The sequence below is a fragment of the Myotis davidii genome, unplaced genomic scaffold, assembly GCF_000327345.1.
Source record: "Myotis davidii unplaced genomic scaffold, ASM32734v1 scaffold32, whole genome shotgun sequence".
Classification (NCBI taxonomy): Eukaryota; Metazoa; Chordata; class Mammalia; order Chiroptera; family Vespertilionidae; genus Myotis; species Myotis davidii.
The window spans coordinates 1,628,301-1,644,526 of NW_006286587.1; the positions used below are offsets into that span (position 1 = coordinate 1,628,301).

Below are 16,226 nucleotides of genomic sequence, written 5' to 3' on the forward strand. Positions count from 1 at the left end.
GCTAGCAAGGAAGTGAGGGCCTCAGACCTACAGCTGCAAGGGACTGGACTCGGCCAGCACCTGAATGAGTTTTTTTTTTTTCTTTTTTTTTTTATTATTTTTATTATTAGTTAAGGTGTTACAAATGTTTCCTTATCCACCCCCCCCCCATTAACCCTCAACCTCCCCCCGCACACACACTCATGCTCCCATCCCGCTGTTGTCCATGTCCATTGGTTTGGCTTACATACATGTATACAAGTCCTTCGGTTGATCTCTTCCCCTTACCCCCGCAATGAGTTTTGAAGCAGGTTCTGCCCCAGAGCCTGAGATAAGAGTAGAGCCCAGCTGATACTTGACTTCCTCCTTGTGAAGATAAGAGCTGAGGCTCTTGTCAGATAAAAGCTAAGAATTTTCCAGAGCAGGATAGTCCTCTATCCCTAAGCAGAAGACCCTACAGTGCTACAGAGCTCGTCTGGACTTCTGACCCACAAAACTGAGATAATAGATGTGTTTTGTTTGTTTTTGTTTGTTTGTGGTTTGTGTGTGTGTGTGTGTGTGTGTGTGTATGTGTGTGTTTTAAATATATCTTATTGATTTTTTTACAGAGAGGAAGGGAGAGGGATAGTTAGAAACATTGATGAGAAAGAAACATTGATCAGCTGCCTCCTGCATGCCCCCTACCGGGGATGTGCCCGCAACCAAGATACATGCCCTTGACCAGAATCAAACCTGCGACCCTTCAGTCCGCAGGCTGACACTCTATCCACTGAGCAAAACCGGTTAGGGCTAGATGTGTTGTTTTAAGCAACTAAGTTTATAATTTGTTACACACCAACAGGAACTAATACAGAGGGCATCTTTACAAAATCACATTTGAAGGCTGCAGAGCTAAAGCTTGAGAAACACCACTCTAGCTAATTCTTTTTCTTCCACCAGGCTGTTCCCAAACCCATTGCCCTGGAGCCATGTTTTTACTACAAAGCTGCTGTCCTCTCCGCATTTGTGAGGCTCCCTCGAGGCCTTGGTGGAATCCCTCCTCCGGGGCAGTCCGGTGAGTAGACCAGAAGGTCAGCGAGGGATCCTTCCCTTTTACAGAGAACTGGGGTATAAATGTGACTAGTTCCTGCCTCATGGTGTTATGAGGATTCGGTGAGATAACTCCCTCATCACTGGATTTCCTTCTCTCTTTCCCGAGGTCCTTCCCAGGGGAAAGTCCAGAACTCCCCTCACTGCGCCAGCTTCCCAGTGATATTGATGCCTCCTACCACACCTTCCTTTGCCTACAGTGTGTCTGGCCTCCTCTGGCTTTGCTGCTCCTTTCCTGTCTCTCCTTCCTCTGCCCCTAAATGTAGGCGTGTTTTCCTCTTCCTCCATTCTTACTCTCTGTCATCTTACCTGCTCTCATGGCTCCTCCAAGCTGATGATTTTCAAATTGGTATTTCCAGAACTATTGCATTTCATTTGCTTTTTCACTGTGTTTTATACATTTTTAATTGATTTATTTTAGAGAGAGGAATATCATTTTGTTCCAAACATTTTTATGCATTCATTGGTTGCTTCATGTCTGTGCTCTGACCAGGGATCAAACATACAACCTTTGCGTATCAGGATGACACTCTAACCAACTACCTGGCCAGGGCATTTTTCACTCTGTTTTAAATATAAGGCACAAACAGCAATTATAACAATTTAAAGGAAGTTTCTCCTCTTCAACACGCATTAATTTTCACTGTTCTATTGTTTCCTTCCAGCAATTTAGTTGGAATGTTTGTGTCATTCTTATTTTCATTCTCTTTTTTTCATATAACTTTCATAAACATTTTAACATCTTACTACATAATCTTTACCAATCTCTTTTATATTATTCCATCAAATACATGGATCATAATTTGGGTAAACATTGTCTTATTATTGAACATGAAGGAAAGATGGAGTATAGTTTTGAAGTATCTTGATTAGCCATGGAGTACTTTAGAGGGATGCCTCAGACAATATGAATGTTTGAGACAGCTTTCAGTTGAGATGATTCTTGGGGTCAGGGTTGCCTCCACTAAAAAAAAAGCCTCTGAGGAAAGTGTGAGCAGAATCCGTGCCCAGGCCCTGAGCTCCACAGCCCGAGCATAACCAGCAGAGCCTCCCGCTCAGCTTTCAGATGGTCTGGGGTGTCCTCACAAAGGGAGGCTGTTGGGCATGGCCAGGCCAGGGTTTCTGCCTTCACTTCATGGGGACAGCTTGATTTGCCCTCACCTGGGGGTTTCTGTGAGTTGAGCCCCTAACTTGCCCATGTTGAGGGCAGGATGACCCGTTGACCTGAAGACTCTGGGGCTGTGTCTTCTGCCACCACATTGGACGGTTCTCCCTGATGGCAAGGTGCTGGCTAGGGTGGGGAGGAGATGACAGACTTGCAACACTGCGGCCTTTTCTGCCCCAAACTCTTCCTGATGTGCCCCACCACCCCTCTGAACTCCTGAGGAAGGCCCACCCACTGCTTGAGACCCCATTCATTCTCTACCCCCCATTTTAGAGGGTGTCCATGGACTCCCAGAGCACCTGGCTCTGCCTTTGGTTAACAGTTGTTACTGGATTCTCCACTGAATTCCAGGCACTAAACCTGGCACTTAAAAACCACCCCCTCTCCTTTCCCCCATTTTGTAGGCTCTGAGGTGGAGCAACAAGTCTGCCAGCACGGCTCCTGACCAGCTGAGCCTGGGCTGGCCTTTTCCCAGATGAGATCAGTTAAAGGTTACCAGCCAAAAAGGAGACGAACCACCAGTCTCTAAAGCAGAGGTGGGGGTGGCGATGAGCCAAGCAGCATTCTAAGGATACTTCAGTTCACTCATTGACTCCTCATGCAAGCCCTGTGTTATTATTCTCCATTTTACAAAGGAAGAAACAGGCACAGGGAGATTAAAGAACCTCGCTTATTTCAGAGTCTGCCCTAACCCGTATCGTGGTATAGATATAAAAATCACTAGTGCTGGCCTGGCTCGTGTGGCTCAGTTGGTTGAGTGTTGTCTCATGCACCAAGAGGTTGCTGGTTCGATTCCCAGTCAGGGTACATGCCCAGGTTGTGGGCTTAATCCCCAGTAGGGTGTGTGCAGAAGGTAGCCAATCTGTGTTTCTCTCTCATAGATGTATCTTATCTCTCCCTTCCTCTCTCTCTAAAATCAATAAAAACATTTTTAAAAAATCACTAGTGCTGGTTGGGCCATGTGGAATGAATCTGAATTACATTGTAAAGAGTGCTGCTTGCCTGGCCGATGTGGCTCAGTGGTTGAGCATCAACCTATGAGCCAGGAGGTCACTGTTTGATTCCCAGTTGGGACACATGCCCAGATTGTGGGTTCGATCCCCAGTTGGGGGCGTGCAGGAGGCAGCCGATCAATGACTGTCTCTCATCATGGATGTTTCTATCTCTTTCTCCCTCCCCTTCCCTCTCGGAAATCAAAAAATCAAAAAATAAAATCAAAAAAAAATATTTAAAAAAAATATTTTTTAAAAGATGCTGCTTTTTCTTGGCCTCCCTTTGGAGACCAGCAGGAGAAATTTAGTGCTTAGAGTATGTCTGCAATCATACTAAATGCTCCCACCACCATGCAGAGCACTTGGCTTGATTGATCTGAAAAGCAGGCTATCCCTTTTTGTATAACAAGAGAGGGGCAAAGAATATGTGTTTGTATTTGTATAACTAAACCCTGAAAGAATATATGCAAACTAATGAGAACAGTTTCTCAGCTGGCGAGGGGACAGGTGGAGGAAGGGGCAGAGTGCAATAAGACTTCCCTACATACTTTATTGCTTTGTTTAGTGTACTGTGGGAATGTAAACAGAATTTTTAGATTTATTTTTGAAAATACAAGCAAGCTGCTCCTTAACATGTGTTCCCTCTGTGGGTTCTCCCAAGGTCTCGCAGTAGCCAGCGCCCTGGTGGACATTTCTCAGCACCTGCCAGTGCTGTACAAGGAGAAGTTAGGAGCACTGAGAAACCGGAAGCAGCAGCCCCCTGCGCAGCCTGGGACCTGCATTTGATGCTGGGCCAGGGAATCTCCGTGAGTGAGCAAGTGGAGGCGAGGTGGCGTGCTGGAGTCTGCAGGGAGGGAGCAGGCAGGAGGCGCTGTGCCGAGCGGAGCAGGGCAAAAAACTGGAAACCCTCCGACTGGAAACATCGACTCATCTGCATGTTCACAAGCTTTCTTTGACAGTTTCTCCCATCTGTGCTCCAGCATCTAACCTTTTATTTTTGCATAGGGAATAATTGATTTAATTACAGGTCCAGGGACGATCCAGATGTTGCTGGAGGAGGCCAGTGTGGAGCCAGTGAGAGAGCTAGGAATGATACTCAGGTTTACTTGTGGGAAACTGGTCTTGGGACTGTCTCAACTGTGCAAAAAACAAAGATGTTGTGTTTACAAGTGAACGTGCATCATCAGTCGTTCTGGAACAAGGTCTTTTCAAAACTAGTTAGATAGATGAACTTGTCATCTGAAACCTATCTTTTTAAAAATATGTGCTATTTATTCTTGCACATTTTAGGCAGATAACTCTCTTCCAGGGAGCTTTTTTTCTAGTTGAGAACTAATGTCACTTTTGAATCATATTAAACTGAGATAGAAGGGGGCTATTTTAAATGTCAAGGTCAGCAGTGTTACTTAGAATGTAAACTGGTGTGATAGGTAGTTTTCTATAGCAACTTGGTTAATTTAGGTCTTAATCCATTTGGAATATCTCTCTCTCTCTCTCTCTCTCACACACACCCACACACACTAAGTGCCTAGACTTTAAATAGATCTAGCAACTGGAAAGTTAGTAAGCTTACGTTTTTACATAATTGCATTCCTACATTCTTACAGAATTTAAATAGCTCCCATTGGCAATCTGCTTTTTTTCTAAAATGTACTTTGCAGCCAGGAAAGAATTCTCACCCCAAGCAACCTTTATCCCAGCAGCAAGGACTGAGAGGAAAGCGGAAATGACCTAACTGTAAAAGCTCCTGTTGTTATTGTTGACATAAGGACACGAGGCGTGATCCCCTGTGTCCCCCTGCTGCCAGGGCAGCACAGAAGAAGGGACTCACTCGTGGTACATGTCTCCCCTGAGCAGAAAAGAGCATGACAGCATCTGGATCAAAGCAACTGTTCCTGGAGCCTGCGCCGAGCTGCAGGCTGCGGTGGGATCGCACGCCAGGCGAAGGACCTCTTTCCCCAGGAGGGGCTGTGTTCTTCACGCCTCCCCAGGCCCAGGTGGGGCCATGGGGAAGGCAGTGAACACGAAAAGGATGAAAAGCACAGGGAAAAAATCGACAAGGGAAAACTACGCCAAATGGAAAGTGACCAAATATAAACAGGGTGGGGACAGACCTGGCTTTTCTCCCAGGGCACTGCCTGGGCATCATGCTGTCCCCATGGTGCTCTGTTCCCTGGCATTATGCAGCAGCCTCCCAAGACCTCTCCTGCTTCAGAGCCTGGCGTGGACCCCTAGACAACTGGGCTCGTTTGTGAGTTTGGATAAGTAAATACTCAAAAGAGCAAAAACTGTGACATTTCACCTTTAAATGCAGTGCCTAGAGAGGGAGTGTTATCTCTTCCCCACTACCGACCCACTCCCATGAAGAATGGCCTGGGAAGATGTTTTCAAAGAAGTTGAACTAGAAAATACTGTCTGGTTCACAAAATACCTCTACTTTGAGACTTGCCTCTAGAAAGCTGTATTTTCACATCACTGTTAAAAGAGCAGATGGTTCTAGAAAAGACCTCTGGACTCCTCATGTACCTACTCCAGGTCACCGCACCCATGGGAGCCTGCCATGCATGGCCCTTCACCTATGATTGGCCCAGAGGGAGGCACTGCAGAGGATTCTACCATGAGGGACATCCTTGTTTGTTCTAAGGACCCCGTGTGCTCTTGTCCAGAGAAGTCCCTTCCCCACAGTAGTTCCAGGCCTTGAAAGAACATGCACTGGTCCCACAGCCACCTAGTTTTATTTATTTTTTCCTAAAAGATAATGTTTTGTTTTAAAAGGGAAGAAAAGAGCAAATGAAGTGTAATTCTGCTCCCACAGTGGAGAAGCAGCTGAACCCACTGCTTCCTCTTTTGCAGCCCATAGCAAGCGGCTTTCTCCAGGCTCGGCCAGAGGAAGGGGGTGGCAGGAGAAAAGGCACTCGCTTAGAGCCAGTTACCAAGAGGGCATCATCTGGAACTTCAGAGATGTCTGCGTGTCACAGGAGAGCCTGTACATAAATTAAAGTAGTCATGACAACCTTGATATTGCACTTGTACATAACTATACAGTAGTCCAGAATGTTCAGACATTCAGAGTGTACATAAAACAGAAAAATATCTAAATGTATTTTTATTAAATGTATGGCATCTGAGTTTCACCCAATGTGTGTTTGTGCCATATACTGGATATCCGAGTTCAGAGAAGTCCTCTTGTTAGGCCCTGAAGCTCTGATAACAAAGCCAGAAAGGGCACCCCCATCATGCCGATGTGTTGAGGTGCACCTGGTACCAATGGGATACCCTGAGAACCCGGTCATCTGTCAGTACACGCGGAAGCCGGCAGTGAGTTCGTGTAAACAGCAGTACGTGAGGAGACTCGAAGGCAGTGGAATCTGTCACTATTGTCGGCTCTGCAAGAGCATTGTGCATCAATCTGTCAACCTCTGGGTGCTGTGGGGCCAGAACAGCCAATTTCATCATGAGAAATGTTTCTCAAAGTCTTTCAGTTCAAAGATTATACCTGGAGAATCAGATTTTCTGAAAAGGGGTTTTCCAGGCTGCATTTTGTTGTGGTTTTGTCTAAATTTTTAGTGATCACTTCCAAGGACCATCGTTTACTATACTGGAAATGGTAGGTGGGAGTGGGGTAGTTAGTTGATACATAGCTCCTGCTTCCCCATGGAGAACTGCACACACCCTGCCCTCCTACCCTCTCCTACTCCCTTATACACACAGCTTAGGCAGAAGTCTGTGCTTCTCTCTGAGGATCGCCTCCAAAAGGTGGGAGGAGGTGTGGGGAGAAGGCAACTCCTACTTCCCTGGGCTTTCCCGGAGGAAGAGCAGCTTGGGATCAAGGACTGGCAGCAAAAGGGAAACGGGAATATCTGTGGTGAGGCCTGAGGTGCAAGATTAGAGACACCAGAAAATCTGGGGCAAGTGAAGAGACTAGAGCACTATCAGAAAAAGTCGTTTTACCTTCAGTGCAAGTCTTACTCCTTCAACTTGGGGAGTGCATTTGGGTAGGGGTGGGAATGATTCACATCCTTGGGGGCGGAGCGGGGGGGGTGCGCCTTGTCATGAACACATTCGATCTTTCCATTTCATTCATCCAGTCAACGAATATTCACTAAGCACTTACTAACAACCTAAGCTAATGCTAGGGCAGTGACCACGATGAAAAAGAAGCTCCAGAATTACAACAGAATCCAGTTCCCAAACCCATCGTCCAGATCTTAGAGAACAGGCCCAGGAAGGCAGGAGGACTGTCCTCGGCTGTGCACCAGCTCTCAGTCCGAAATGTTTACCCAGTGTACCAAACTCGGCCTCAGAAGTCATGGTGATGGTTTGTAGAGAGCTAGGCCCGCCAGGAGACATGTCCCTGAGTGGTTCAAACTAATAAACACCCTTGCCTGCAGGGAAACGACCTGGAGAGCGGATGAAAACTGGCGCCTTCTCTTTTAAAGGCAATAATGGAAGTGACTTCCAGTAACTGAATTTGGGCACAAAACATTCTGAACACTAGTGAAGCCTGTTTCTTTGAACTAATTCTGGCTTTGAAAATGTTTTATTCTGTAGTTATTTACATTTTTGTTTGTTTGGATTCCAGCTTAGTTTGTTAATATGTATAATTTAGCATTTATTGCACTCATGTAAATATGGAGTAAGTATTGTAAACTATTTCATTGCTGAGGATTGTGGGTACTATACATACATTTAAGGACTGCAATTTTTTGGTATTTTTTGTATTGTAAAATAACAGCTAATTTAAGCAGGAACAAGAGAATTAAGGGAGGTCTGCATTTTAAACACAAATGTGAAGAACTTGTATATAAACAAAAGTAAATACTATACCACAAACTTCCTTCTGAAATAAAAGTAGATCTGGTAAAAATGGGGGATTTTGTTCTGTCTTCAATTTTCTTTTATTTTTACAATTTGGTCATTAGAGCCTTAAGGAAAAAAAAAAATGTTTAATGGTTCCCAGATTTCAAGCTGCCTCAAAGGAAGCACTTGGCAGTTGAAGATGAAGGGGTAGAACCAGCAGTGGGCACCTCGGATGCCCCTGGAGGAGCTTCCTGGTGTCCCCGGTACCCGTGTGCCCTCGAAATGACCACGGAGACTGGTGTGCAGAGCGGTCCACACTGACGCAGGGCCTGCCAGCTGCCCCCGGTGTCAGCTTTCGTCTCCTCCTGGGCTCCTGAATGTCTCTCTAGGTTTTCAGACTTTTGAATCTCAGGTACACTGATAGGTTTCGTCCCCCACGGCCCCAGCAGCATCATTGGTCTTCAGTTTTTTATGAAGTTATCGAAAGTATCGTCTGTGGGCCTCCTGCATGCCCAGCCCCACTTTATGCAGCTCCTGCTCTCAAAAATGGGGTTAGAAGTGCATTTTGTTGCCCTGGTGCAGAATGCAAAAAGCCCGGAGGATGAGATGAGGCTCGGGAGAGTTGAGGACATCTGAGAAAGCAGCACAAGGGAGGACGGTGGTTCATACAGGGGAGGGTGGGTGAGGCCCAAGGGCTAGGAGTTGGGGGAACGGGGCTGGAGGAGCCTGGGCCAACTTGGAACTGTGTCCAGGAAACAACCAGGGATGTTGTCACGGACACTGGACCCCTGCTGGAAAACAGAAAATAAAAAGCATAGGTTTTTGAGGGAATTGTGTTGCCAGAGAAACCATTAGCCTGACCTTTACAGAGGAAAACAAACAACCAACTCTGTGACTATTGAGGAAGCTTAATTAGAACCACCTGCAGGCAGGCGAGGGCTGTGAAAGCTGTGTCTGAGGGCACAATCCAAGGCCACCTCAGATGTGGCCCAGAGAGCAGATTTGGGCCTGGGCAGAAACCTCCCCCACCCCAAGGCAGGGCCTGGCAGGATTTTAAAATCCCCATAGGCCAGTGATTGCTGTGCGTCTGCCATGTTCATCCTTCTTGTACAGGCAGGTCATGAGGGTGTCCTGCCTGGCCAGGCATTATGGAGGGACCAGGGATCTCACAGTGAACAAAACAGACAAAAATCCCTGCCCTCACAGAGTTTACAATGTAGTGGGGGAGACAGATAACGAGTAAAATGTCAGATGGTTCTGACAGAAAGGTAAAAATAGGGTAGGCAGAAAGTGCTGGGGGCCTGCTACTTTACATGGTGGTGCTGAGGAGGGACCGTTCTGATGTGACAGCTGAGCAGAGGGCTGAACAAAGGAAGGAGCTGGTGTGGAGACCCAGAGGTGGTAGCATGCCCAGTGGGTAAAAGCAAAGTGGGCTCTAACAGCAGTGGTAAGAGTTGGGGCAGGCAGGTCCTGTGGGGCAATGGTTTTCAACGGGCACAAGGTTGCCCTCCAGAGGACATTTTGGAAATGGGCGGAGGCAACGGGATTATTGCTGTGCTTTAGTGGGTGGGCCAGAGGTGGTCATCCTGTGGCCTGCGGGCTGTCCTACCCAACAAGGAACTGGCCCCCATCCCACTCAATTTTCAGACATCTTGCTGGATATTTGCATATGTGTGAAAATCCGTTTCTAATTATTTTTTGTGTAGAATCCAACCCTATTATAAACACAAAGTATTTGAGAGCTGGTTTAATATACAGTCAGTTTCCCAGATATGCAACTATTGTATAAATCAAGTGAAGACCAAACGTGGTTTTCTTCACAATGTTAGTAAGACCTGGTCATCATTTTGGAAAATTCTGTCACCAACAGCAATGTCATTCCTGGCAACTGAGTCCCCAGTCCCACACACCGGTGCGGGTTGCATCCGAACAGACACCCTACAGCCCAGCGCTACTGGCTGTGGAACATGCCCGGCAAGAATTCTCCCCTGTCTTGTGTCCCCAACTCAAGAGACTAGACCAGACGATCCCAGCGACTGTATGAAGTGTGCTGCACAGGGAGCAGGGGCTCGGCCCCGCGGCCAGGCCCATTCTCACACCAGGACTTTCCTCATTTGCTCAACCCCAGTCCCTTGAGGCCCAGTCTGTAAGGCTGTTTGTGTATTTTGTTCTGCTATGTGTGTACTTCTCTTAATTTTCCTCTCTGCGTCTTCTGGCTTGGACTGGAGGCGCCTTTGGTGGGGTGACATGTCCCTGGCAGGACAATTTCCCGAGATATCCTTCAACTTAGGGCTTCCCAGGCCTGCAGCCCAGCGAGGCGGGGCCATGTCTCTGCCTCCCTTCACATGCGTGCCAGACTCACGAGCACGTTTCTGTCCAGGTGGGGGGTGTCTCCTGAAGCCCTGCAGAGCCGTGTCCTCCTGCTTCTCTGGAGGTTCACTGCTAATCTCCATTCTTCCTGTAACAGTGAGCTGGTTCTGTGAGACTGGCCCCTCCTCTCTCCGTTGGGGAAGGTGGGGGAAGGGCAGTGAACAGTTTCCACATCAACCTTGTGCCCTAGACAGCAGGCTCCAAGCCAGAGTGGGCATTCATGAACCGTGAAGTTTCCACCAATAAATCAAGAGAAGCTTCCAGCACCTGCCTTTCTGCCTCACTCCCCTGCCCCCAGCCACCTGCAGCTAGCGGCTCAATGTTGACAACAGCTAACAGAGACCCAGTCACAGGGATCAGGCCAGGACCAGTCTCCTAGAGAGCACGTGAGGGAGTGACAGCAAGCAGGCTACCTCATCGGACACAGAGACCGACACCCAGGTGTAGACAAGGTTGGCAGGACCCCTCCCTGGTTGTGGGGGCCACAGCTGGACTCAGTCTTGAGACGTTTGGCCAGACTTAACACCATGTATGAGCCAGGACTTTTTTAGGCAGAAGTGACAGAAACCAGACTCTGACAACCTTACAGAATTCCATTAATTTACCTGGTGCTGCTATGACAAATTATCCAAACTTGCTGGTTTAAAAAAACAGAAACTTATCCTCATGGTTCCAGAACCCAGATGTCTGGAATCATGGTGTGGCAGGGCTACTGTCCCTCCAGAGCAGCGCTTCTCAACCTGTGGGTCGCGACCCCTTTGGGGGTCGAACGACCCTTTCACAGGGGTCACCTAAGACCATCGGAAAACACATATAATTACATATTGTTTTTGTGATTCATCACTATGCTTTAATTATGTTCAATTTGTAACAATGAAAATACATCCTGCATATCAGATATTTACATTACGATTCATAACAGTAGCAAAATTACAGTTATGAAGTAGCAACGAAAATAATTTTATGGTTGGGGGTCACCACCACATGAGGAACTGTATTAAAGGGTCACGGCATTAGGAAGGTTGAGAACCACTGCTCCAGGGGCTCTAGAGGAGAATTCAGTCCTGGCCACTTCTAGCATCTGGTGGCTGCCAGCATTCCTTGGCTTGTGGATACATCACTCCCATCTCTGCCTGTGTCTCATTTCCCTCTGCCTCTCTTATATAAGGATGTAGGGCCCCCTCAAATAATCCAGAATAAGCGCCTCCTTGCAGGATCCTTAATTTAATCACATCTTTTGCCATATAAGGTAATATTCACTCTTTTGCCTACATATAAGGTAAGTCACAGGTTCCATGGCTTAGGATGTGGAGATATCTTTGGGGCCACCATTCAGCCCACTACAGCAACAAAACCTTCAGAAAGTTGACTGCCCAGGAGTGGCAAGACAGTGCCTTTCACAGACCAAACACCTTGTCCCTTCTCTTGGCTTCTCTCTGCAGAGCTGACTGGATCCATGCCCCAGACAGCCTCAGGCCATCCACACAAAATGTCCACTCTGGGGGAAAACAGCCAGGCAACGGGGCCCCAGGGACCTTTCATTTTCCCCCTGCACCCAATAAGGAAGCCTCTTTTTCGTTGCGCATTGTCTGATGTTGGAGGCTCCTCTGGGTAAGCCTCAGTTTGTCTGCTTGGAGATTAGTACTGAAGGAAGACAGCCAGCTGCCATGGAACAGTTGTGCAATTTTCAACTAGGTTCTGCTCACTTTGAGCTTCCCAACATTTTGAAAGGTACATGCCTATGTTTTACTCCAGTTATCAGTAAATCATGGAGTAAGAGAGTTTAACATATTCTCACATAAGGCAAGTTATTTAGCAGATATTTAATTCTATGTTTGGGCCACCATGCACTCATGGTGAGCAGGCCAAGGTGATGCTTTCACTTCCCCACCCAACTCCCAATCCTTCTCCTTCTCCGCCCCCTCCCCCCCACACACACACACACCCAACACACACAATATCTCCCCAGCCCACTCCTAGATGTCCCCTCCCATGCAGATGTAGGTAGTTGAGAACATTCCTCCTTTCTCATAAAGTGAAAACAGGTTGGACTCTCACTTGGCCCAATACCCCTCCTGTTTTCCACTGGAAAACTGCCTTCCCATTGCATGTGATCTCAGTGGGCTAATGTCACTCCCCAGCCACTGGAAGAGGCTTATAACCCATGCTGGGGCCACCAGGGTCCTGCCTGGGACAGTCTGTGAATGCTGGGAAAGAGAGGTGCCTTTCTCTGCTGAGAATGCTACAAGGAGAGATCATAGATGGGAGGCTGCTGGTGGCATTCTCACCTGCCCTGTGGTGAGAGCCTACCTGGCAGCAGAAGGCAGCCAAACACAGGCCAGCAGGGGCAACATCACTTGAACCCCTGAAGACAGCTGTGCCTGAAACTCAGATGGTTGTCAGTTGGATTTGTGATTGGTTTCAATCAGGAGAGTCCTGGTTGAAGCTGGGAGGCTGGTTGACAGCTGCCTCACAGGGTGTCTGTGGGTTTGGTACAAGTTGCTAAGTACACAGTACCAGACCCAGTGGCTCTTTTTCTGGTCAAGACAGCCCCAGGCCTGGGCTTTGGTGTGGTCTGTACCTAACCTGTGTCTTAGACCAGGTGCTCCAGAAGCTGAGCCCAAGGTAGGAATTCTCAGGCCCTGATTTATTGGAGGGGTTACCCTCAGGGGAACCTCCTAAGTGAAGGAGGCAGGAGTGGGCAGGAGAAGGAGCTAGCTCTGATGTGGTCTCAGCTGGGATCCCGCATGGAGCTCTGGAGCAAGACTGGCGCACAGAATTGTCCCACCTGAGGCAAGCAGGCTGGGCCTCGATACCCCCGCCTCAGCCAGTCATTGGCTGCAGTCCCTGTCGGGGAGCAGAGTGTAACTTCACAGGCATTTCCTTGAGAGGAGGGGGCAGCTGTGAGCTGTGTTTGCAGCCAACATTCCCAGCGGCGTGGGGATGGGTTGCACTGGCCAGAGAAGCCTCAGAGCAAGGCACCAACAGCCGTGTCCACTTCCACCAGATTCATGGCCCCTGGCAAGCCTCAACCAGGTTTGAGAAGAGCAGCCTGGAGACACAGGATCCCTTCACTCATCAGGACTCATCCATGATTTTGAGGAAGAAGGAGGTGGGCAGAAAGCTTAGTACTGCCCCCCACTGTTCTGCCCTCACCTCCCCAAATTCTTTTGCAGAATCAAAGTTTAACACAATGCCCTTGGCTTCATTGGGTCCACACTGGCCACACACACAGAATGTTCACAAAAACTTTTATGATAAATTTCCCGCAGCTCCAGGAAAGAGTCTGACTCTCTGCAGATAGAATATGCAGGGATGAAAAACAAAAGCCCCATCGCCCCCTCTTTCAAGTGTCTGTCAGGGCGGGGCTCTGTAAGCACTGAGATGGGGCTCCACTAGGTGAGTATGGTAGGTGATCCCAGGGCTCCCAAACACCTCAGAGGTGGGACTGTGTCAAGCAGGGAGGGCCTAGGTTTGGCTGCAAATAACAGAAGCCTAGGGAGAAATTGCCTTAAACAAATTAGAGGTGTCATTTTTCTCATGCACTGAAGAGTCCAGAGGGAAGCGGACTGGAATTGGTGCAGTGGCTCAATTTTCCAGATGGTGCCCTTGTCCCAGACAGACATTGCCACCAAGGTCTGGGCAAGAAGAGGGGAGGGTTGAGGCTAGAGACTCAAGGGGCCAGTCAGCAAGTCAGTTCCAGTTTAAAGAGCTCTCCTGGAAGCCTCATCTGTGAATTCCATTCATTGGCCAGAACTGTATCACATGACCACCCCTAGCTGCAAGGGAGGCTAGGAAATGTACTTTATTTATCTGAGTACTAGCAGAGAAGTAAAAAAATAGATCAAAGCAATCAAAATCCCTGCCACTAGAACCTGGCAGTAGATTCAGTTCAGCATCGATAGGTCAGGAGACAGAGCCCAGAGAAGTTCTGAAGCCATCTGAGGTCACCTCGGCCAGCAGCAGAAACACACCCTGTGGCTAACCATAGGTCCCAGGACACAGATCACATGAAAGCAAGGCCGGTCTCAGTGTACATGGATTTATTGAGCTGTGGATACCATTCCCAGTGCTGGGTTAAACCATGGGGTCGGTGGCTACCTGGCCAGTACAATGCAGGGAACCGGGTTCCCACCTACTCAAGGTGGTACCCACCAAGCAACATACCACTCTGCCATGGGACGTTTGTCATAGGACGCAGGTGATTATCATCACGGGTGGCACATAACTGGGAAGGGGCCATGAAAGGCTGCAGTGTTAGCGGGGGTTTTGCCTATAAATCTGTTCAGATTACTCTTTAAGGTATAATCTGCTTGGGTGGGGGGCTGATAAAATCTCCTATAATTCTTGGAGTTTGGTTGGTCTCTCACCTTCTCTAGGTTATCTTCGGGCCTGGTGAGGCCTCAGCTACACAGGTGACCCCCTCTCATGCCTAACCTTTGGGAAACTCCAACTGTTCCAAGGTCTGTGGAGAAAGAGACCTACAACCAAGAAACCAACTGAAAGGGAAACCATGAGCTTCATAATTAGGCCTGTAGCCTATATGCCTCACTCCAGGGGACAAGCACACAGGATGTCCAGACCTGCAGAGGGCAGCAGAGCAAGAGCCACTGGGGCTAGCTTGGGGGTCAGGGAGGGGGGGGGAGGTAAACCAGTCCCTTTTCAGTGGGGCAGTAGGCCACAGAGGTGGCCGTGTACCCCGGGCAGGGTGGGATAGGTGGCTGTGCTGTTCAAGGTCTGCTGTTCTAGTCATAGCAGAGTCTGGAGAGCCGACAGGGAGATGGAGAGCAGGGAGCACCCCTTCAGGGGCCCATCTGTGGCAGACACCTTGGAGGGTGGGAGCAGAGTGTGGGCTTGAGGCAGAAGCCCAGCCCTGCTCTTTGTGTCCACCCCCATCCCAGGTCATTCATGTCCATCTAGGCCCAACTGGCATGGAAGGAAGGAACAGTGCAGGGGAAGCCAGCTCACCATCCCCTCCCTGCACCTACCTGCAGGAGGCTGTGCTCAAGGTCCTGGCTGGAGTCTGGATGGGCCCGCAGGACTGGGGGTTGCCAGCTGTCAAAGGTCTGTATAGCGCCATCTATAGAGGGAGGGATCAGGGTGGGCTTGGCTGGGAAACCCTAGCACAGGGGACAGCTCCTTGGGGACAAACTGAGAAACCCCTGGCGACCTTCGTGGCCTCTCTCTAGGAGCAGATGGAAGATAGAATGCCTGCAAGGACTGGCTTCTGGAATGGAAGGCGCAGGGTAAGGAATAACAAAGTAAGGACGACGGCGCTGAGTGCCTCACCAACCTTGTAGTCTTCCACCCTCACTGGGGAGGGTGACCGTTATCATCCCCCTTTTACAGATGGACACAAAATGGCTTCGAGGGGGCTTCAGACTCAGGCCCCTTAACTCTCAGGCTGGGCAGGGAACCGCCAAACTATTCAGAGGGCGGCAAGGCCATCGATGAAAGGAGCTGCCAGTGCCTCTGGGATGGAGCTGCCTCAGAAGCGGCAGAGGCAGGAATCTCAACCAGTTCCACGCCAGGTCCTCTCCCGCCCGCAGGGGCACCGGCCTGCACACCCCTAGGAGCGGCTCGGTAGAGGGCAGTAAGGGCCAAGCGTGCTTCCCGCCCCCTGCCCGGCCCCTCACCCAAGCAGCGGTTCCCGGTAAAGAGCTCCCGGAAGGCTTCGCACTCCTCCCGTCGATTTCCGCTGGCTCCGCAGTCGCACCAGGGCGCCACGCGCGCGCTCCCGTTGTCCACATAGTTGGGGGTGACTGCGGTGCCTGCGGGGACCCAGAGAGCGCAGTAATCGGTCCACCCGGGTGGAGGAAGCCCGGAAGAGC

The 16,226-nt window shown here is 49.1% G+C and overlaps 1 protein-coding gene and 1 long non-coding RNA gene across 2 annotated transcripts in view; one reads left to right on the top strand and one right to left on the bottom strand.

Annotated features, from left to right (window-relative positions):
• The window catches only part of ATRN (attractin), a 127,911-nt gene extending 121,350 nt beyond the window's left edge, over positions 1-6,561 (top strand). The window contains exons 28-29 of the mRNA XM_006758124.2: positions 919-1,033; positions 3,887-6,561. Of these exons, the coding sequence (XP_006758187.1) occupies positions 919-1,033; positions 3,887-4,011 (240 nt within the window). The 3' untranslated portion in view covers positions 4,012-6,561. The remainder of the gene's footprint in view (positions 1-918; positions 1,034-3,886) is intronic.
• A 7,862-nt stretch (positions 6,562-14,423) lies between these two features.
• Positions 14,424-16,220, bottom strand: LOC107182174. The gene is made up of 3 exons (XR_001512896.1): positions 16,032-16,220; positions 15,384-15,475; positions 14,424-15,222 (listed from the first exon to the last, which is right to left on the bottom strand). It is a non-coding gene; the product is annotated as an uncharacterized LOC107182174 (long non-coding RNA).
• Positions 16,221-16,226: the final 6 nt, after the last annotated feature.